Below are 23,435 nucleotides of genomic sequence, written 5' to 3'. Positions count from 1 at the left end.
GGGGGTGCCTCTGGAGCTGGGCCCTGCTTGCGTCCAAATCAGAAGGCTCAGGAAACACGAGGCCAGGGCAAAACATGAGAAATGCGCTGCTGGCTGCTGTGGAGCTGCGAGGGAGCAGCACGGGAGGCCGGCAGCCGGGCTCCAGGGGCGAACGTCCCATGCGGTGGAGGCGAACCGCGGCAGCAGGAGGCCCACTCACCTCGACCAGGCGCCCGATGTTGGCTATGTGCGGGGAGCAGTCGCTCACGGTTTCATCCTTCTCCATCTGCAAAGAGACAGAATGTTCCTCTAGGTCAGAGAGCCGGGTGAGGGCCCAGGGCCTGTTCTCCCTGCTGGCAGGCCCGGGGCCGGCTGGCGGGGGTTGAAGGCCACTTTTCCAGTGAGGGAGCCCCAGCACAAAGCAACCCAAGTTTCAGGTCGTAGACAGTCTGGCCCGCAGAAGCCCCGAGGCCCCGCTTCCAGGGGAGAGTCTTGCTCCGCCCTTGTGGAGCACACCGCACCTCCACCTCCACAGCCCACAGCAGGGAGGGCGCAGGTGACCACCCCTGCCAGGCACAGGCTCAGCTTGGGGCCTGATGTCGCAGATGAGCCCCCAAAGTGCCGTGCCGCTGCCGTGCCTGTGTGGCAGCTACGGAGGGAGGGACCGGCAACCCAGGTGTCAGGAGACTCCGAGGCTCAGACAGATGGGGTGACCTGCCCAAGGTCACACAGGGAGTGACAGCAGAGCCTGGGTCAAAGCCATGCTTACTTCCAAGCCTACATTCCTTCTACTGTGTGAGGCTGCAGGGCCGGCCGAGTGACCATGTGGAACTTGAACAAGAGAATCTCAATCTGCATCCCTGGTTACGACAGAGGGGGTTTAAGAGGAGGTGGGACCCAGTGAGCCAGTTCCGGCCCAGTGATCAGTACTCTGAGTATTAAAAGGAAAGGGGGCAGGGAGGGGAGAAGGCACTGATGACCCTGACACGAGCGCTGAGTCATGACGCACGCGGAGCTCTCCCCCAACTTCCACCCTATGTTTAAGGCTTACTTCCCTCACAAGATTATACATTCCTTAAGGGCAGATGTATGTACCTGTTTTACACTTCACAGGTGCCTAGCAGAGTGCTAAGTGCATAAACGCTGTTTAAACCGAGTGGAAGTGTAGCTACGGTCACCACTGTTTGTTATTTATTTATTTAGAAAGATGTATTTATTATTAATTCATTAATTTATTTTTGGCTGCATCGGGTCTCAGTTGCGGCACGGGGGCTCTTCGTTGCAGCATGCGGGCTTCTCTCTAGTTGTGGTGAGCAAGCTCCAGGGTGGGTGGGCTCTGTAGTTAGCGGCACGCAGGCTCTCTAGTTGAGGTGCGTGAGCTCAGTAGTTGCAGCGTGCGGGCTTAGTTGCCCCACGGCATGTGGGACCTTAGTTCCCTGACCGGGGATTGAACCCGCGTCCCCTGCATTGTAAAGCGGATTCTTTACCACTGGACTACCAGGGAAGTCCCTCACCACTGTTACTGAAATAAAATCTGGAAGCTGAGGCAGTCTGGGGGAGAATGGATACATGTATACGTATGGTTGAGTCGCTTTGCTGTGCACCTGGAACTATCACAACGCTGTTCATCAGCTATACTCCAATATAAAATACAAAGTTTAAAAAAATACAAAAAAATCTGGAAGCTGAAATAGGCAACCAAGAAACAGCATGAGAAGACAGGAACTGGATCAGGAAGGCGAGAGCTCAAAGCGAATTCAGACCAGTGAAAACAGCAGGGCAAAGGTGGAAGGTTAACTACGTTCAGCACCGGAAGAATGGGGCAGATGCTTGGGGTGCGTCTGTTCGGAGGCTGAAGGCCTCTGCCCAGTCTCACCTGCTTTTACTTCTCTTACCCATTAGGGAGAGTGACTTCCAGGCTGGGAAAGGTAGAAAAGACCCAGTTAGGAGGGAGACAAAGCCGCAGATGGGAGGAGAGAACCAAGTCGCTTTAAATGATTAAGTTTCAGGGTCAGAAAAATCCGATTCTGTGACAGAGACATCCCTGAGAAGTTACGGCACACTTCAGAGGTACCAGCACACTGGCGGAGGGCAGAGGCCGACCCGCTTCCGTAACAGAAGGAAGGGTGGGGTTGGAGATTAAACACTGGCTTGACACTGACCCAGACAACAATTTCTGATGGGACCGTTAAAAAAAATCATCTGCTGGCGCACTTTCACATCAGATACTCCAGGAGCCAGCACGGGCTCGCTAGGAACACGATCTGCTGCGAGACTCTCCAATTTCCTACTGAGATGGGGACGCTGGGCTGAAGAACAGAGGGCTCCTCTAAGATCACATCACTGTGGCAGGTTCCCATCCAAGATCCTGTGGCCGAGGCTGGACGACAGCCCGCTCATGTTCCCAGGGTGGCCTCCAGGGCATCTCGCACGATTCTCTACCTGGCCCTGGGTCTACCTGTTTGTCCAGGACTTAAAGAAAGGCACAGCGCAGAGGGTTCATGGGATCCTATTGCCAGCATCAAGGGTGGAGGTGATGAGACCCCGAGACACGGGTCAGCTGCAGAGCACAGCACTCCCTGGCGGCAGCGACCTCACTCCACCTGGTCCTCCTAAGAACCACTTTAAAGCCGAGGAAGCCAAAGCTTAAAGGTGTCAGGTGCTCTGCCCAGGTGACAGCCCCGCCTGACCCCGCAGCTCTGCTCCTCCAGCCCCAGCGCGCTGACTGCCTTCACCAGGGCAAACGCAAACCACCTGCTTTGGCTCAAACACTAAATCTCACCGAGAACAAAATGAGGAACAAGCCCAGTGAAGAGACTTGTGGGTTTTAGGTGAATTCAAGCTTGACAAGAATGTGACGGGACCAAAAGGAAACTATATTACTGGAGCCCAGCTCAGGGGCGACGCGCCCCCCATCACGCAACGAAGCTGCAGGGGCGAGGCTGCGTCACTTGCTGAGGGAGGGCCCCCCGTTCCGTCCCAGCCCAGCCACGTCCACAGGGCTGGATGCAGTCTGGGTTTTCAGAGAGCCGTGGGCGAACTGGAGTCCTTCTGCTTAAAAGGTCTGAACACCCTGACCCCAAGAAATGGGAAAGAATTTGGATATCTCAGGCCGGGAGGGGAAAGACTCGGGAGGTCCTGGCCATGCTCTGAGGGCCAGGCTGTCCAGCAGGGGCATGTCCGGCAATCCATGTCATTGCCAAGGGGCGACGGAGCTCTCTGTTATTATATCTGCATCTGCTCACAGAGCAATGAGCCCTGGGTCCCTGCAGGTGTCTGGGGAGAAACGGGGTGGCCATTTGTCAAGATGCTACAAGAGGGGGATCTGGAGTAGAGAGATGGTCTGGAACCCACAGCCTTGCAAGGCCCTTTCAAAGTCAGGAGACTAAGTCTGAGAGTGAAGACGCCTGGTTCTGGCAAGACCGTTTGGCTGAGGGCTGGCCAAACAGGAGAGACTGAGTGAGATGCTAAAATGATCGGCTGCTCTGCCCCCAACACCGGGCCCTGAGCCACCCCGGGCACTCTGGCCAGTGATCCTGGGGAGTCTCGCTCAGGGGTTGACACAAAACAGGAGGTGAGCGTGCCCATGAACTTCAAAGTGAAGTCACACCCCACCGTTTCAGGTGGATGAGCACCCCACCCTGGGCAGCGCCGTGGCGTTTGTGGGACATGCTGGGCCCTGAGCAAAACCCTGCGGCCACGACGACTGGAGCGTGTGCATGCTGAACAGGGGCTGGGACCGCGCTCCGCCCTGAGGAAGGACGGCGCTTGCCTACCCATTCTTTTTTTTTGGCACGCGGGCCTCTCACTGCTGTGGCCTTTCCTGTTGCGGAGCACAGGCTCCGGACGTGCAGGCTCAGCGGCCACGGCCCACGGGCCCAGCCGCTCCGCGGCATGTGGGATCTTCCCGGACCGGGGCACGAACCCGTGTCCCCTGCATCGGCAGGCGGACTCGCAACCACTGCGCCACCAGTGCATTTTTGGACACCGACACGCTGGCACTGAGTGTCCTCTCCTCCCACGTGGAAGAGGTTTCTGTGCCCGGCCAGACGGCAGCTCGGGGCTGCTCTTCCGGGCAAGGAGAGGCCTGCGGCGGGGGGTCTGACCCAAATGAATTATGTCCTTCCACAAACTGGCCTCTCTGCCTCCCCAGCTCCACGCAGACGGCAGACTCCTGGCAACCCCAGGGAAGCAGTGAGGCTCTGAAGCTCAGTGAGGGCCCCATTTTAAATGCGTACCAACCACGCAAAGTTGAGGCCAGAACTGGCGGCAAAGGGCTCAGGGCCATCAGGGAAGCAAAGTCACATCAGATATCCGACCTCTTGGGTATCATCTCTGCTTCAGAATCAAGAGCCATCCTCCAACAAAGGAAAAGGCTGGAAATGCTGGGCGCTCAGAAATAAAAGAGGTCTGGGCATGGGGGCCAGGGCGGGTGAGCCTCCCCCAGGAGCAGACCGACTACCAGGGAGGACACAAGGGGCCACGAAGCTTGAGGCAGGGAATCTGAGCCCAAGGCAAACGCCCAGCAGGGCCAGGGGAAGGGAAGGAAGAGGGTGGGCCGGGGTCGGGGCAGAGGCCCGGCACACAGACATGCCTCCACGGCCCCCCTGCCCGCACCCTGCCGACTCCCTTCACACCTGGTCAGGGTCAGCTCGCTGGCAAAGTTGATCTGCCAAAAACAGAACTACTTTTGCACCGCAGGTATTATTACATCCTTATAGAGGGGATGCCAGAGGAGAACATTTTCATGTGCTGTGGTCGCACAGATGTTCCACAAGGTGGTTCCAACAGAGTCTGGAGTCAGAGCGCAGCCCGCCTGTCCCCATCAAGCACCTCCGCTCCTCTCCGTGGCCCGGCGACGTGGAGGACACGGGTGAGTGTGTAGAAAGCAGGCCATTTTCCTCAAAAGGGAAAACGTGAGCAGTGCCGTGCGGCACTTTGCAGTGAGCAGAGCCTGGAGGGTGGGGACCTGCAGGAAGCCAGCCCCATCTAACGGCTGCTGCTCTGGAGCCCTGGGGGGCGAGGGCCTTCCTTGCCTCTGCACTGCACCGGAGAACCTAATACGTGCACCAGGCCCAGAACGGTGCCTGCTGAACGGCAGCTCCACTCCCGGGACTCTCCCCGGCCTGGCTCCTCCTAGTAACTGGGCTGGGCTCCGGGTCAGAGCGCAGCTGTGAGGCCAGGATGTAACATGCTGTCAAGCCAGAAGACAGTGGTCAGACAGCCTCTCAAGGAAGGTTCGGTTTGCCCAGTTTAGGAAAAATTTAACTGAGCCTAAAACTGTATACATTCTAGAAGATGGAAAAGTCTCTGCTTGCGTGACAGGTGGTAGTAGCAGTTAACAGCTATTATTCATTGGGCATAACCCATGTGTCAAAATGTTTTTTTATTTCTGCTCTACAACCATCTTTCCAAATGGGCATTATTAAGCTCGATGGTGAAAGTGCTGAATTTCAGAGAAGGGAAGTGGTTCGTCCAGGTCGCACAGCTGGAAAGAGACTGGGCTAGGATCTGAACCAAGGTCTAGAGGATTCCAAAACCTGTTTGCTTCCAGGAGATTGCTCCATTTTCTCAACGTCACCCACGTTCTTTACCGGAAAACTCAAGGACAAACCGCAGTCCAGGGCTCAGAAATTCCAAGCAGTTTCATCCCTGCCTCACCCGCCTGCCTTCCCCCAACCCTTCCCTTTTTCAGGTGTCTGCTCTGTTCCTCGTTCCTCGCCTGCCCGACCTTCCTAGCGGGGGATGGGCACAGGGAGGCAGCCTCACACCAGCTTTCTCTCTCGAACAGGCTGGGTCATTCCGCCCCAGGTCACCGGATGTACACCAAAGCATCCCTAGAAGCCACGCCACTCAAGCCTCTCCACCCCTGAACCCAGGAACCTCAGGGAACAAGGGAGCACCTGGAGCTGGGCCTCCCCGGGTGAGAAAGTTCTCCCTGAGCCACCCCGAGTTTGGCCCGGACCCCTCTGTTCCCCACATCTGGAGGGAAGGCCATGGGTTCTTCCCCCTGCAACATGCCGCCTTGCCTGACTGCCAAGCGCGAGTCAAAGAGGATTTCCCGGGCTTCCCTGGTGGTGCAGTGGTTGGGAGTCCGCCTGCCGGTGCGGGGGACACGGGTTCGTGCCCTGGTCCGGGAGGATCCCACATGCTGCGGAGCGGCTGGGCCCGTGAGCCATGGCCGCTGGGCCTGCGTGTCCGGAGCCTGTGCTCCGCAACGGGAGAGGCCACAACAGTGAGAGGCCCACGTACCGCAAAAAAAAAAAAAAAAAAAAAAAGAGGATTTCCCTGCATTAACACGCGGGCAGGTGCCTCAGCTGGAGTCTCACTGCTCGAAGATACATCACAAGGGAGCCCGGTGCTGAGCCGGGGGGAGAGCTCGCCTTCCGAGTGTCCGCCCTCACATCCCAGCTCCACAGGACATTCCACCTCTGCTTCTAAATATTTAGTCGGAAAAAGATGTCAAATGAACATCTGCAGCGCCCGGCCCCAGACTGGAAACCTTGGATCTCTTTCCCGAGATTCGCAGTCTTGCCTCTTTCCCACGCCTCCAGCTGTCACACAGAAGTGACCTCTCAGTGCAACTTCCTTTTCAGCGCGTTGGTACTTGGCCTGCGGAAAGCAGCCTTCCCACCGGGGCCCAGGTGGCAGCTGCCGCCCTCCTGCCCTCAAGGATTGGCCGTGATGAGCCTCTGTGAAGACGGCACTCACCTTGCCTCCCACAGCTGCAGGGATCTGCCAAAACACTTTCTCTGCTTGCTTTCCAGGGACGTCCCTAAGAGACGTCTTTTGGCAGGGGGGCGGGGGGGAGGGTGGACAAAAGGCCGGAGTGGAGGAGATGGGTGAGGGCGCCTTGGTCTGAGCCCCTGGGGCATCTCCACAGCCCAGGTCACAATGAGGTGTGAAATGTAGCTCCAGTACATTTACCAAGAGCGGTAAGCAAGTCAGTGAGGGGGGCTTCCCTGGTGGTGCAGTGGTTAAGAATCCGCCTGCCAATGCAGGGGACACGGGCTCGATCCCTGGTCCATGAAGATCCCACATGCTGCGGAGCAATGAAGCCTACGCGCCACAACTACTGAGCCTGCGCTCTAGAGCCCGCGAGCCACAGCTACTGAAGCCCGCGTGCCTAGAGCCCGTGCTCTGCAACAAGAGAAGCCACCGTAATGAGAAGCCTGCGCACCGCAACGAAGAGTAGCCCCGCTCGCCACACCTAGAGAAAGCCCACGTGCAGCAACGAAGACCCAACACAGCCCAAAAAAAAAAAAGGCGGTGAGGGGGCCTTGAGAGAGGAGAAGATGGAGGCAAAGCCTGGGGAGCCAGGGAAAGGGACTCCTGGAGGGAAATTCCGCCAAGCCCAAGCCATGGCCCTTCCCAGGACAGGCACAGGAAGCAGGAAAGTGGGGGAGCCCTGGGCATCGTGCCAGGGAGGGGTGGCCCCGGCCTATGCAGCTGCGGGGTGGCCAGTATGAGCTGGATGGAAACGGGAGAGCTGGGAGCCCTCGGCCTGGCTGGGCGCACCTGACCGCTGGCTAGGATGGCTGCCAGGGTCGGGGCCTGGTGAGATGGCCCCTTCCCTCCTGACACACGTGGGAAGGTGTGAGTGTGCAAGTGAGTGTGGAGCTGCCATTACGCCTGGGTCACAGCAAGTACCGCTTACTGGAGGAACTCGAGCGAGGAAGACCCACCGAGCCCAGCGCTCACACCCTGGGGTCACCCCAAGACGTCTCCAACCCGTCCCTCCTCTACTCCTCCTGCCTCTGCCCTTCCTCGTTATTTCCTGCCTTGAGGCTCCTTCACTGACCACCCGGCCACGGGCTAGTCACTGCAGCCACCGCTGGGGCCATCCTTTGAAGTCACAAATCTGATCAGATCAGTTGACTACTTAAAAAATCTTAAAACCCTCCACACTAGCTCTGGTGGTGAAGGCGTCTCATGTGGTCACTTGGGTTCCTGCAAGAGGCACCCAAAATGTGGCGCTGCTGAGCACACTCCAGGGAGGCCTGGCGCCTCCACTGGACTCCGTGGTTCTGGCCCCACTCACCACAGGGCCTGTTTCTGGGGCCACTGGCCCACTGCCGCTGCCCACGCTGCTCGAGGGGCTGCCAAGGGAATGCTCCTGGGCGCCCGCAGGGCAGTGTCCTGACTGCTCAACGCATTTCTGTGCAAATGCTTACTGAGCATCTCTTAAATGCCAGGCCTACAGATACGGGACAGATTAAGACCAAAAAAATGCAGTGCTGCAGAATGCAGCTTTCTTTTCTTCTAGGCAGACAAATCTGGGTTCACATCCCAGCTCTGCCTGCTACTTAGCTAAGTCACCACAGCAAATTACTTAATAGCCTGAACCTCAGTTTGCTTACCTGCTAAATGGGAGCGATCACTATGCTGTTGACACCCAATCAACAGAGACAGCCCACATTACCACACGTGTTCACTCTCGATCACTGATCTGCTAAGCTTTCCTGGAACCCCTTCGCCTCCCATCCAAGAGAACCAGAGATGTTTTCCCAAGGCTCATCTGGGACAAACAGCTAAACCCGCAACCCTCATTTCCCCTGTATGAGCAGAAGCTACACATCATTAACTTAGATTTGCCACCCTCATTGCTTCCCTGCCCCTCCTTTTGCAGTTACTTACTTTGGAAACCAGCCCCAGATTTAATGCACCTCAGATGAGTTATGCGACTGGCCGCGAGGATGATGACAGAAGCATCAATCTCCTCACGAAAGCCCAAGAGCACAGGCGATCCAACAGGCCCGCGGCCCGCGCGCTGCGCTGAGGACGGCCGCTCCGCAGGCCTGCGTTTGGCTTGGCAGCGGGTGCTGCGCACAGCAAGCCCAGACCCTGGCCGTGGGCTGGCAGCTCTGATCTAAACTATTAGGAAGGCTGAGGATTAAATATTTGTCCAGGTCACTGTAAACCGGGTGGAATTATAAACAGTTCGGAGCGGTAAGTGATGCAGGAAACAGTTTCCGGATACGGGTTTAGGACTTTCCACCACTCCCCAGGTGGCAGGGTGTCGGGGAGGACGGCTGCGAGGGAGCCAGCTGCCTGGGGTCTGGCAGCCCCTCCCTGGTCAGCGGTTCCTGGAAGACGAGGGCCCATTTCCATGCAAAAGGATGGTCTCTGCCCAGTGAGCACTAGCCTCTGGGACGGTGTGGGGACAGCTCTGCCCAGAGGCCAGAGAAGGGGACCCCCGAGATCCCCTGCGGCTCCAGGCCCCATGACACGGCAGAGGTGGTGCAGGTTCTGCACGGAGAGTGTGAGGCTCCGACACGCGGCCCAGGCACCTGCCTTGCACTTCTACTGTTCAAGTGCACGGAGATGCTTCTGTGACTGCACTTAAAAGAGCTATTAAATTTATCCTTCCTGCCACATTAAAAAATTAATGGTTATGAAAAGCGTAATTATTATCTTACTGAAAAAGCCATTTTGATATTAAAAGGAACCCTCATGAAGTCAGGCACTCCCAGGATGAGGATGGCAACGGTCACCTCTGCCAAGGAAGGCTCCCTCCTGAGGCCCTTCTGAGGGTGCTGCACTGCAGCCAGCAGCGGCTTCTCTGAGGCCAAGTCTCACAGGAGACTCAGGCCAAGCCACCTGTCTGTGCTTCCTCTTCCTGTCACACGAAGACACCACTGCCCTGCACCAGCACAGGGTTAAGGCCTTCCCTTGGGGTGGGGCTGTTAAAAGTCCTAAACAGGACTCTTAAACGAGGGTCTTCAACCTGCTCAGAAGCTTCAAGCAGCACGTGAAGCAGAAGTGAAGACAAGTCTGCTCCAGGGGAGGCGGCACCTTCCAGTCCAAGCTCCCAGCTCACCTCACACACCTGGAAGGGGCACCTTGAAGATGGGCTGCTCATGACACCTAAGCCAAAGATGGGCAAGAGAAAGGCACACAGCAGCTGTGATACTGTGATTTATAAGAAATACACAGTTTGGTCATTCGGATGACCAAAATACATTTCTCACGTACATCTGCTCTTTATCCATGGTTCCGGGCTCACAGCTCCCAAACCCTTGGAATTTCCTGGGCTATAAGAGCAATGGGAGCATCTTTTGTTATACTTGCTCTCTTGTCCTCAGTTCCTGAAATCAATCGCTTCGGGGCCATAAAGGTGAAATGGGTGCCTTGTCACTCATAACAAGCCCCTTTCCACCACAACTGGGTTTACGTTAATGAGGTGACTTCTGGAAAGTACCTAAGCATGGGGGCTGGTTGCCAGGGGAACCAACGATAAATAGAGGAGTGGAACTTTTAGTCCTATCTCTATTTCCAGGCAGGGGAGAAGGGCTGGGGGCTGAATCAATCACCAACTGCTAGTGAGTTAATCATCACGCCTATGTAATGAAGTCTCCACAAAACCCCATGAAAGACGGGAATCAGCTTCCAGGCTGGGGAACCAAAATGCTTCCAGGGGCCCCAAAACTCCATGAGAACGAAGCTCCTTCGTTTGAGACCTCGCCCCGTGGATCTCTCCATCTGGCTGTTGATTCGTAACCTTTAAATGTCCCTTGGAATAAATCTGCAATCTAATGAGTAAACGGGTTTCCCGAGTTCTGTGAGCAGCTCTAGCAAATTAATCGAACTCAAGTAGGGGGTCATGGGAACCTCTGATTTGTAGCCAGTAGGTCAGAAGCACAGGGGACAACCTGGACTCCCCACTAGCATTGGAAGGTGTGTCTCAGGGGAGGGAGGAGGGCAGGCAGTCTTGTGGGACTGAGCCCTGAACCTGTGGGATCTGATGCTATCTCCGGGTAGAGTGTCAGGCTCGTAGGTGAATTGTAGGACACCCTGCTGGTGTCTGGAGTACTGCTTGCTGGTGGCATGGGGAGTCGCCCCCCAAGATGGAATTAGGTACAAAACCCCAAAGAGTAGCACTCGTCAAGTTTTAATGTGCACATAAATTACCTGGAGAATTTTGTGAACTTTAGATCCTGATTTGGTGGGTCTGGGTAGGGCCCCAAGCTCTCTGCATTTCTGACAAGCTCTTCCGCGGTGCTGACGCTGGTCCCTCCTGGACTAGACTGTGGGCAGGAAGGTTCTCTCCAGCTGCAGAGCAGAGGCTCTCAGGAGAGCCCTCCTGCCTGGCCGGGCCGTTCAGGACCAGAGAGGTGGGAAACAGAGCAAAGCAATGCTTCTCGCCACATCAGAGGAGCCTGAAGTGCAGACACACACTGAGCCCTGAGGGCGAGGAGAGAGAAGCCACGGCCAAGCCTGCAGTCCCCTGGTCCTGCAGGGCAGGGAGCCGGCTGGGAAACGGCAGGCGGTGTTCAACCACAGGTGGCTCAAATGGCATCTATCTGGAAATGCGAAGCCCTGCTTAGGCGGTGAATCAGAGCTGGACAAGCTCACCTGGAAGACCAGTGCCCTAGAAAGACGGTTATCAGACTGATGTCTCCCCACTACGGAAGTCTTTGGTAGCCAGGCTGGAGGGCTCCAAACTTGGCCTTGAACTAATACGAAGACAGAGTCATCTTAGTTAATGTGCAAGGAAGAAAGCCGGAAGGAAGAGCTAACACCTGGATGACCAAAACCAAGATTCGACATTATCTGTCCCTGGCAGAATGGACAAAAACCAAAACGTGAGTTCGCATGTAAAACCTCATTTTAAGAAAGATCGACTGCACAAGAACAGAAGGGGAAATCCCTGGACCGTCAACAGCTCGTGGGAAAAGAGGTGGGGTGGGGAGCCAGTGGGGGGCCGCGTAGCCTGCACGCCTGCGCGGTGCCTGCGGAGCGGCGCGCGGCCCATGCTGGATGCCCCTTTTTATGGAGACTGACGTAAAAGGAACAGGCTGTCCCCCAAGGCAGCGAGCTCCCTGGTCCCACCCGAGCAGAGCGGCACAAACTGTCCTGTCAGGTTGGGAGATGACCTCTGAACTCTTCCCACGTCAAGACCCCGTGACTCGAGCAGTCTTTGGACTGCTTTGACCAGACACCCATTTTTTCTGTATGAGGTGAACGAATACTCTGAGTTTTGAAAAGTGCCCTGCTGGGGTGCATAGTAGAGGATGCCAGTGACTATCATTCCGTTGCACCCCTGCATCCCTGGAGCACTGCTGCGGGGGCCAGAGCTGAGCAGAGAGCAGGTGCGTACCACAGGACACCTGCCTGGGGAGGCCGGTAAACCCGCTTGGAGGCTTAACAGGCTCTCCCTCTTCTGGATCCCTGTAGCTTCTTTTTCAGTCCTTTCTCTCCTTTTGGGGACCCTGGCTACTATCCCCCAGCAGCCTGCTGCCAAGCCCCTAGGCTGACCCCCTGGCTGCCGTCACTCCTCACTGCCCACCCCCATCCACAGATCACGGCCATCCGTTCTCGCTGCAGAAAGCACCTCTCCATTGTCCAGTGGCTGCCGGCTGCCCACACCCAGCCCTCTCTCGACTGTGAGAAAGCTGCCTGATTTCACTCTAGGAAATCAACACCCACACCCCTGTTCGTCTCCTCGACCATGGGTAGTCACATGACCCTAGCGTCAGGAAGTGATTCTGCCCAGGACAAGTAACCCGACCCGCCAGTGAGACGTTCCTGGGGTTACACGGCAGACCTGCTCTGCGAGAGAGGCTCTCCCCCAGGATGGCCAGAGGCTGCCAGGAGCCCCCGCACGGAGATCCAGAGTCCTGCCCACATCATTCGTGTCTTAGACCCGGGCGGGCCGAACGATGTCGGAACGTCACACTTAGGTGAGCTGACCCATTTCCATTTTCGCTTAAGTCAGTGAGAGTTACTTCCGTCACCTGCAACCAAGAGCCCTAACACATCATCTAAGCCACAACCGAGAAAGTAACCCATTCTAAAATGTTACCAGCGGTAATGCCCTAAACACCACGGGAGCATCTTAACATAAACACCTTGATCCCAAGTAAAACCTCCCACGACTGAATGTCGGGAAACACGGACAGGCCTGTGGGGAGATCACGTCAGGCGCAGGGGCTGCCCCAGGACCCTCTGTGGGGCAGCCGCTCACTCATCTCCACACACGGCCAGCCCTGGGGCTGCAGCCGGGGCACTGGCCACCCTACCTGTCTGGTAAGGCTGCCGCCGAGGTTCATGGTGCCAGAGCCGGATTTGTTGGTCTGCAGCCACAGCATCACCGTGGAGGTCAGCTTGTAATGGGCGGTGCGACCGCTGGACTTCTCCTGCAGGAAGAGGCAGAGATCAGAGCCTTGGGCACAACCCTGAGCTGAGAGAGCCCGAATGGCCCCTGAATTCAGGTCATTCTAACACGTCCCTTCCTAACACGCCACCATGACATGGCCTTATAGAATCCCAAATGGTTTTTAAAGGGGCCGAATCTGCGGTCACTGTACCCAAGTTCTTTGGGGATCTTTTTCATCAATGACTACTGCGATCCTGACTTATCTTTATCCACATGGCTGTGGGCACTCTTAGGAATCAGCAGGGGTTTATACGTCACGACATATCCCCATCAAGAAGCACCTGCTAGGGAACAGGCCGCACCGTTTGGGCTGCCAGCTGCAGGCGGGGGGCGGGGGGTGGGGGCGGGGGCTGTACCTGCACTTCCACCACGTGGATGGAGTCCCAGCAGCCTTTGATCTTCTTTGATCCATCTCCAGCCTTCTTTATGAGGATCACTCCAGCAAAACCATGATCCAGATCCCAGAGGTAGACAGATGAGACGCCGCCTTCAAAATACCTGCAGGAAGCAGGCCCACGTGTCCATGAGATGTTAAGCCCGTCAAATTACAGATCATCACCCCAGGTCCCAGGGGTGGTCATTTGGCAAAGATTCATCTAAATGTCTCTCTGGGATTAACGACCCTCCCTACGGTGGTTCCCGGGTTGGTTCTTGCATGTGTCCTGCTCATTCGTTGGTCAGGGGAGGGGGATGCAGCATCCTTTCGGGTGGGGGGCTCACAGAAAGAACACGGAATTAGGAGTCCAAAAGATGAGTCTGAGTCTGAGCTGCCCTTCCTCTAGCTTTGTGGCCTTTGGCAAACTGACTCCACTTCTCTGGGCTTCACATTCCTTCCAGAAGAAGGATCCAGAACGTGTGTGACATGTAACAGACCCTCAATGGGGGTCATTCCCATTGAGTAATCATTACCGTGAGATACTCCTATCTTTTGGGATGCCTACTTTACAGGCGAAAAACAGGAAAAACAGAGCAACAACAGTCCAGACTTGTCCCACTGAGAGCAGACAGAGCTCTGTTCCCCCCGGAACGCTCCAGGGCCTGCACACGCTGGGGCTTCTGTGGGTTTTTCAGAGCAACCTGCTGCAACTGTATAGCCTGAAACGAAGGGCTAAGGTTGGGACCGAGCTTCCTCCGCAAGTCTGAGGCAATACTGAAAAATTCCTAATTCAGATCAAACGCAGGAGGGAAAGAAAAGGCCAGAGGAGCAAAGGAAATCAGGCAAGGATCCCAAATTCAAGGGCACCAAGGCAGCGGCTGTCCGTACAGGTCCGAGGAGCTCAGAAAGCAAAGGCGGACCACCGGCTGACATGGCAGCACCTCAAATTCTGCTGACGACCAACTACAACTCTGGAACGATGGAGTCTCTGGTGGCTAATAGCACACTCTTTACCAGAAAGTCTGTGGCCTCTCTGACCCCATTTAACCCTGCATCAGTGGTGCGGAAGGTGCACTCCGGGACTCTCCAGGAGGCCCGGGGCCGCGGCCTCGGATGTGAGCAGCAGGCAGGCACCGAGACGCACGGGCTGGGGAGTCAGGCAGGCACATGTCCCCATGCCCGCCCCGCCAGTCACCAGTTACGTCACACGCTTATCCGCCCGATGACTACTTATCAAGAGCTACCAGCTACCGGCTCTGTGAACTGGGCCTTAGTTTCTTTATAAAGCAGGGACAGTATTGGGACTTCCCTGGCAGTCCAGCTAAGGTTAAGGCTCCATGTTCCCAACGCGGGGGGCCCGGGTTTGATCCCTGGTCAGGGAACTAGATCCCGCATGCCACGACTAAAAGATCCCACACGCCGCAACTCAAGACCCGGCACAGCCAAATAAATAAATATTAAAAAAACCAAACAAACAGGGACGGTATCTACTTTCTAGGACTGTTGAAAGACAAAAACAATACAGGAAAGTAGATACCTGACCAAAGATTATTATTTTCATAACAAAAACAAGTAATAGAAATAAACATGTATATGAATTACACCTCGATAACGCTGTTACATGATAAAAAATATACATGGTAAATGCTAATATTTAGAGAATGTAAGCGATGGGTATTCCAAGAATTCTTCGTACTCTTTTTTGGATAATTTTGCTGTAAATCAAACTCTTTCAAACTAAAAAGTTTTCGTACAAAGGCCAGTATGTGATATACACCAGAGTGTAACCGAGAGACAGATGGAAGAGGTAGTCCCTCTTCATGCTGGCGAGCTGCAGGGCCCCGCGGCTGCTTTGTCTCTGGCTCTGACCCACCGCAGGCCCACTGGGCGTGGCGCATGAGGGCCCACACCTAGGTCTGTTCCCCTCGCGCCCTCCCCGCCAGCATTCCTCAGGGAGACTGTCCCGACTGCTCCATCCCGCGCTACCCATTGCGATTGAGCTGTCAAGTGAAATGCACAGCTGTCTCCCCTGGCCAGTCGGCCCCAGAAGACAGGTGACGGCAGGAGGCTGTATCAGGTGCCAGCCCCGGGGCTAGATGTTGGTCAAAAGATTGAGGGACTGAGGTTGAGGGACTGAGGGAAAGGAAAGATCGAGGGATTGAGGACTCTGGCTTCCGACCAGGGCAGCAGAGCGTAGAACCGTGAGGGGAAAGCACGGGAGAATGGAGAGACACACCTGCGGGCCCGAGCTCAGTGCTAGCCCAGGGCAACTCCGGGAACCTGGCCAACGCTGGGCACTCGGGGACCCCACTCGGGAAGGCGCTTTCCCTTGTTCTAGATCTCTCCCCAGACCCCAAGTAGGTAAGTGTTCTGGCGTAGAGCCTGAGGCGCCCCCAACTTCCCTCCACAGGGCCACCCTGACCCGGCCCAGCCCTGCAGGGAGCTGGTCACACGCCGGGCCACCCTGGAACGTGGTCACCTTGGGACCAGACCCCTCATTCAGGTGAGCGGGCGGCATGGGCTCCGGGGTTTTGGTGCCCCCTCCCCGAATTCCCCGGGAAGCAGAGCTGCACTATGGCGGGCGGGAAGGGCAGCCCAGGGCAGACCCGCCAACACCCGTCCTTTCGGTGACAGATGGCTGGGTTCCATCGCATGGTTTTCCCTTTCCGCCTGCTTGTCGGGAGAGCAGCCCCACATCAAAAGGGAAAAAACAACTTTTAAAAATGTGGCTTTTCTTGTGCTGGCAGAAGTGGGCCGCTAATTCCTTCTTTCCTGGAGCGAAGGCGCGAAGCCCAGAGGGCGTGTTCATCCTTCTGCCCCTCGAAGCCCGAGGCCCCCCGCCTCAGGCGCCTTCCAGCCCAGAGTGTTGTTCTTGTCTCTGTGCTGGGACTCGGGGGAGGGCAGGTCAGGCTGCCCTGGGAGGGAACCAGCAGAGGGCCTGGTGGCTTGACAACCCTCCTCGACACCACCTGGCAGCCAGTTCAAAAGCACCAGGGGGCCTGTGGTTGAGCCCTCTCAGTCCCCTCCCTTAGATTTCTGTTTTCTTCCAGAAGAATAAAACAACAGCATTACCGTTTTGCGGGGCGGAACTGGCCATTTCCACTCCAAAGTCCCACCTCACGGCCCGGCTCCGCTCCGGGCCAGCTCCTCCCTGGCATCCTCAGCTTCCCTTGTGGGCCACACTGACCAGGTCCAACGTTACAAAATGTTGGAGACAAAGGAGGTAAAAATGCAAGCTCGACTCTGATGCTCACGTGGGTTACTATTCTTCCCCCAAATTAAAAAAATTATTAGAAGAACATTATTTTAAAAAAAGGAAGTTTACAATTTAGCCCACAACACCATAAATCAGCTTATCCCATAAATCTCATTTTTCCAAATTCCCCTCCGGTCTCTGTCCAGACGCTTACTTTTATGTAACTGTAGGCACAGCAAGGGGACGGGGCTGGGCTCGGCTCTCCTCACTTGGCCGGGATCACGAGCACCCTGCCACGGAGCCACGTGAGCTCCGTAATTGGTTTCATAGCTGGGAGAGTGTCCCGTTGGGTACTCCCCTAACTTACAGGCGATCGGACCTTCAGTAAAGAGACGAGGGCAGCAGCGCCAGAGCGGACCCACATTCCATTCATCTAAAGGGGCCTCTGGGGACGCGCACGGCTGCGAGTCTCAACCCGATGTTCCAGGACAAAGGGACTGGAGGACGCGTGATGAGAAAGGGCCGGCTCAGAATCGCCCACAAGGCCAGCCTCTGTGGCAGAGTGGCCACGGGGCACTGACAGACCCCGTCCCACGGTTTATGGCCCTGCTCTGCGCGTGAAGCGTTAATTAAAGAGGGACCTCAACAAGTTTTTGGAAATTTATTCTTACCTACTGTACTTTGATCATAATGACATGAAACGGGAAAAAAAATAATTTTTATGTGGTTCACATTTATGAGTTTTTACATAAAGGCTTTTGTGGGTATTTTAAGAATGTGCTAAAATGTTGTCTGAAACCACATAAAGCCATCTGAGGAGTCGCCCGCCAGAACTAACAGCACACACATGGAAGCACTTTAGCTGGCCTTTGTATATTTAATGAGTCAAATAGTATTAATATTGTTTAAATGCTAACATGCTATTTCAATAAGGGGGCTCTGCCATCCCTGGCGACTCGCTCTCGGGCTGCGCACGGCAGCATGAACGAGGCATCAAGAGTGGCCTGGCGCTGCAAGCAGGCGGCTGAGGGGTTCACCCGGCCGGCCTGTGCTCTGCCCCTCCTCCACAGGGCAGGGAGGGAGGACGGTCCCAGGACCACTGCCATGGCCCAGCCGCGCTGGGCACAAAAGGGGAGGCCCAGAGGTCTCTGGTCAAGGGGCCAGCTCGGGGAACATCTTTAAAACGTGGACGCCCAAAGACGAAACCCCTGGGCTTTTCTTAGCCCTGGTACCTTCAGGGAGTGAGGGCTGAAATCCACACACACGGTGAGGACGGTGAATGACCTGTTAGCCACAGGGACACAGGGACAGTCTGTGGGGACGCTGCGGAGAAGCCGGCTTGGAAAGTCGAACCAGGCAACAGTGGGGCCTTTCAGAGTTCCAGGAGCATCAGTAGGGGAACCGATAGACCGACCCAGACCAACCCGGGAACGAGAGGAAAACGCTGCTCTGACGTCCACCCAAGAGTGAACTCTTTCAACCAAGCGCCATCGGCTCCACGGTTGGTGGCTTTCAAGAGCTTCCCAGCAGATTAATATTTTTTTAAGGCAAATGGAACTGCAGAGAATTCAGACAGCTGGCATTAAGGAGATGGGGGCACCTGGATTGGCTCCGTTAAGTCCCACCATCTGAAAAACAGCATGTTGACCACAACCAGGTTTCATCAACTTCAAAAGACCAGGTCACCAGGGCACTGCGCTGGATAAGCCAGGAGCCACAGGCAAGCCCCTCAGGTGGGCTGGCTATTGCCCCACACAGCCAATCATACTGAAGCGCCTGGGCGAGTTAGACCCTGAACCTGGATCAGCGAAAAGCCTGGGGTGTCAGTGACTCTCTTTTTCCCAGAGAGCTATGTCGTTTCCCCCTGAAATGCACTCCTCCACTTGACCAAAGTCAGCGTCATGCATACAGATTCTATGACCATAACTCTCCAACCTCAGGACTGCTGGGGAGGAGGAGACAAAAGGGAAAACATAATACTTCATACTCAAAATGACCTACTTCACAAAAGGAAAAAAAAAAAACCAAAACCCAAAACCTAGTTGGGCTCCTAAAGCTTTATGGAGTGTTTGAGGCTGAGGTGTGCGTGGAGACCAGGATGGAAACTTGTTTCAGGAATCTGGGCTGTAACCAGGCTTGGCCAACGTGGGGCTGCGCATGTAACAGGGAAGCCGGGACTGGAATCGGCTTGGAGGCTGGCCCTCCCTCTTTCCCATCAAATCGCCTCCTGGGAGAATAGCTGGACTTGTGGCTCTGATACAGAGGCCCCAACAGGTAATGAGTCACATGCCATGACCCCCACAAAAGAACCACAGCCAGCACAGATCTGCTGGGAGCAGGGTTCATTCAGACGTGCTCCTTTAGCCGAAAGTGGGCTGGGCAGCCTTCCCGGGACTGGGCAGGAGGCCGGAGCGGACGTGGATCTCTGGCAGCGCGATGACACCTGCGATTCGGAGGACAGGCAGTCACCCCCAAACCCAGACAAGTCGGTGGGGGGGTGGGGGGCCAGCACAAGGCCACACCCTTAGGTGCTGGAGTGTGAGCTTCTGCAGTCGGCTTTATTAAACAAAGCCAAGAGGAAGGCAACGGATATTTGTGCGGCACCAATGTGGTTTTCTCATTTGCAAGATGAAAACATTGGACCCGAGGTTCACTGGGGTCTCTCCCAGCTCTGACACTCCAGGATCAGGTGGCCGCATGAGGGCCGGTGTGAGGCAGACTCTGAGCGCCACAGTGCAGATTCCCAACATCTTAAGTTGACCAAAACTTTGCTTACACACCTCCAGTGACAGCCGTTTCCACCATGGTTTTTGGAACGCGTCCCAGAATCTGCCCACGGACACGGGACAGCTATTCTGCAGACACTCCTTCCAGCACACACAGGTGCAACAGTCCCCATAGCAAACATGCCGATCGGCTTAGGCAGGCGCGACTTCAATGCCAGTTGCACTCAGACGTGCACATCTGGACCGTGGCTGCGGCGCTTTACAGCCTCGCTTTACGAGGTTTTTATTTTTTTACTTAAAGAGGAATAATGAAGGCCTCTCTGGAAACAATGGTTCTGCTGCAGGGGCCGCCGAGCTGGCCTGGCACCTGACCACACCGTCCGCACTGCATGCCACCCGTGAGCGTCCTCTGCCTCTCCGGGCTACCCGTGAACACACTGCCCACCCGGGAGGATGTGGACGGTCAAGGCCTTCTGGAGTTGCCATCACCATCACCCAAGAGCTGCCGTTTTTGAGAACCCATTCTGTGTCAGGGGCTTTGCATACATTATTCTACAGTTAAGATGGTGGAAACCCAGAGAGCGAAAGGAATGCACCCAAGTCACACAGCTGAGAACTGGGGAGCTGGCTGCCCCAGAGCCACGTCCTGTTCTCATGGCCCTGGTTTAGCCTGTGGGGCTGGACTTAGGTAAATTCTCTCTCTCTCTCTCACACACACACACACACACACGCTGCTGTAAACAATGCTGCCTCAAGTGCAGGAGAAAGTCAGGGAAGGAAGGAAGGGGTACACCAAGTGGCCAGGAGTCTGAGCAACACCGAGAACCCTGCACTGGGAGTTCTGGAAGGAGGGCCCTCCACTTCAAGGTGGCAGCAGAGGCCTGCTGGCTGAACGGCTGGAAGACCACCCACCCTCGATACTCGCACGAAGCAGCTTCCCCGGCAGCACAGGGTGCCGGCAGCACCAGGGAGCTCCGCCACCGGAGGAAGCCGGTCCTCGCTTCACCCCAACACGTGCAGCCACATAACCCGAAGCGTGACTGGCTGCCGTGCGGTGACAGAACCCAGGAATCCTGGAGGAACCAGAGTCCTTGATGCTGAGTCGGGGATCATGTTTGTAAATGAGCTTGTCTTCTGCATGCTCCTGTTTTCCATTTAACTTTCTTCCAGCAGATGAAAAGCAGACAGCGCGTGCCAAGGCAAGCAGACCCTGGGCACGGCCTCAGGAGCCTGGCGAAGGGGACCCACGTGGACGCACCATCACTGGCCTCCAGGCTGGGGGGCAACGAGTGGCCTGTCTGGACCCTGCGTGCACGGGCTCTGGGAACCGCATGAAACGCCCCTGCTTCAGAGCAGGGCTCAGAGCAGCTGAAACTTACACCACGAGAGCAGGAAGCGACTCGACCCAACTCACCCCAAAGCAGACAGGGCGTCTCTCCACGCGTCTCCCACTCCATCAAAACAGCGCAGCTGAGGCGACCTTGGCTTCCCCCTTAGCTGCCTCCAGCACTCTCACACCGGCCCGACTGGCAGCCGGAGGCCCACAGCAGGCAGGGCGGGTTCCCAGAGGCTCTCCAAATGCATGGAAGATACAAATAATGTAGGTGGAAACCCAAACACTAATTATGCTGCCGACAAGCTGAGAGCCAGGCATGACTTCCCCACCTTTACCACGCGGTCCCTGGGGCACAGGATGTGTAGCAAGCGGCACTGTGGCAGGGTCCCTCGGGAGACCTTCAGACCCGGGAGAGGCCCTCCACCTCCGGGCAAGGGGGAAAAGGTTCACGCGGCGGGGGCCACCCAGACCTGTGTGAAGGGGCAGGCAGCCAGGCCGATGGCCAGTCCCGATGGTCCAGGTCTCACCTGCCCCAGAACTTTCCTGAACGATTCCATCACCTCACGCTTACTCTGCTCAGTGCTTCCACCCATCTCCCGGCTGGGTTCTGACTCTGGAGACCAAAGGTAACTGGGCCTGGCTGTTTCTGGTGGTGGGAAACACAGGGTAACCTCAACCCACAGGTGTCGCTCAGCCAGACTAGCGGGGGAGCGGTGAGGACCGAGCAGCCAGAGTAAGAGGAGTCCGGGTCAGGGTCTCGCACCCCAGCCCCCAAACAACTTCTGGAGGGGTCTCTCAGGACGCACAGCCAGAGCTGTCCCACGCATCCCGGGACCCTCCAGACCCTGCCCCGGGTGCTGAGGACTACACCCCAGGCCTGTGCCGGATGAGGGCCCGAGCACCTCTCCGCATGGCCCCTGTGCCCTGGCCACACCAGTGAGCCCCTCCCCACCAGGTCACACGGCTGAGCATGGCTCCCCACGACCACCCGAGCTTCCACGATTTGCTAGGAGGACTCACAGGACTCAGAAGAGTCGTGCTCGCAGCCGGGAGTTATTCCAAGGAGACAGGGCACAGCCGCCGAGGGAGGGAACCGGGTCCAGGCTTCCAAGGCTGCCCCCACCCCGCCCCGCGGAGTCACACGAGGTGCGCCTAATTCCCCAGCGACGACGGGCCGGGACGGCGTGTGAAGTGCTGTCCCCGGGGAGCCCCCCCCCACCCCGCCCCGAGCCTCGGTGCCCAGGGCTCTTACTGCTGAGCTCCTCTGCCTGGCACACACCGCAGCTCCAGGCTCCAGCACGGAGGCTGCAGTTCTGCACAAACCATAGCGTTTGCGCGACAGTTTCCACGTCATGACTGCTCCTATCAGGGAATGGAACAAAACCTCCCAGATCCAAGGTCCCAGATGCCAGCCAGGCCTGCTCTGGTGATGCTCCTCTGCGACAGGGACGCCCGCTCCAGTCACCCCACGGCCCCTCCCCGGCCACTGCTATAGATGCAGCGCCCAGGTTTTGGTCCTTCTCAGCACTTACCAAAGGGTGTGAGTCCTTCGTTCGTTTGTTCACTTCTTCCCCTGTGTACCTCCTCACCCCTGCTGGGCCCAAGGGGCCTGCCTGACCCACCCCCATGGCACCTGCAGTGCTCAGAGCACGGCAGGCTCTCGGGAAGTATCTGTGGCTCCATCCTAAGTACTCTCTCCCGTCACCGCAGACGGGAGCTACTTCACTCCATTTCTGAAACAGATTTACTCAAGGTCTTGCTGCGGTCTATGGCAAAGCCCCACCAGGACCCGAAGCCTCCTAACGCGGCCTGCTGCCTCGCCATGTCTGCACCAAAACCACCTCCCAGCCACAATAAAAACACAGCCACACAGGTCACTGCTGCAAGGCGAGGATAATTCTGTCACACTCGAAGGTGTGAGTGGACACCATGAGTGCAAGGTGAGCCTTGGGAACAGCGCCTCACTGACTGCCCTCACCCACCCCCAGCCCCCAAGACGGGCAGTGGCACCTTGCTGACAGATAAGGAAACAGAGGCCAGAAAGCGGACCACTCGCCCCAAGTCAGTGAGTAAGGGCAGACCAGCGAATCAAGGCCAAGTCTCTTTCAAAGCCAGGCCCCCCCCACTCTGCAGCCTGACGCGGACACAGTGACTTCTGCTGGGAGGTGTCTGTGCCTGCTGCCAGGCGTCCCCACCGACCACCAGTTAGCTGCTTCCCATGCTTCTGCTACCTCCATTTCATCAGAAAGCCTCCCGCTGCCACCTACGATTCCCATCAGGACTGAAACACTGACACTCTCCAGGCCCAATGCTCACATCCCAGGAAGGGGCAGCCCCGGGGAGCCCAGGGTGAGAGGTCTGAGACGGCAGCTGGGAACATGGAGTTTCAAGGACCCAAGAAACCAAGGCAACAAACTTTCTCCGCACAGGAACACGGATGCCCTGCCTTCGCTGGGCTGGTGTCGCTCAAACGTCACGTGACAGAGGCGCAGAGAAGGGAAGGAAGGAGCGGAAGCAGCCACAACTGTGACCCGGTCCCAGCGGGGGAGAGGAGGCGGGGAGCCGCGGGAAGGCCCATCTGCCAGCGCCCGGCCGCTGCCGGAGAGGCTCGCAGGCTCTGGGGCTGCCACAGGGACGCCAGCCTTGTTTCACTCTGTAAACGT

The 23,435-nt window shown here is 56.6% G+C and overlaps 1 protein-coding gene across 3 annotated transcripts in view; it reads right to left on the bottom strand.

Annotated features, from left to right (window-relative positions):
• CAPZB (capping actin protein of muscle Z-line subunit beta) overlaps positions 1 to 23,435 on the bottom strand; it is a 136,217-nt gene that overhangs the window by 5,701 nt on the left and 107,081 nt on the right. For all 3 annotated transcript variants that reach the window (XM_060141261.1, XM_060141259.1, XM_060141260.1), the window contains exons 5-7: positions 13,495 to 13,636; positions 13,002 to 13,118; positions 200 to 265 (exon numbers count right to left, since the gene is read on the bottom strand). In XM_060141261.1, the coding sequence (XP_059997244.1) occupies positions 200 to 265; positions 13,002 to 13,118; positions 13,495 to 13,636 (325 nt within the window). The remainder of the gene's footprint in view (positions 1 to 199; positions 266 to 13,001; positions 13,119 to 13,494; positions 13,637 to 23,435) is intronic.

Source organism: Lagenorhynchus albirostris, chromosome 2 (assembly GCF_949774975.1).
Source record: "Lagenorhynchus albirostris chromosome 2, mLagAlb1.1, whole genome shotgun sequence".
Classification (NCBI taxonomy): Eukaryota; Metazoa; Chordata; class Mammalia; order Artiodactyla; family Delphinidae; genus Lagenorhynchus; species Lagenorhynchus albirostris.
The sequence above is the reverse complement of the archived record's forward strand: the minus strand, read 5'-3'. Positions and strand labels throughout refer to the sequence as shown.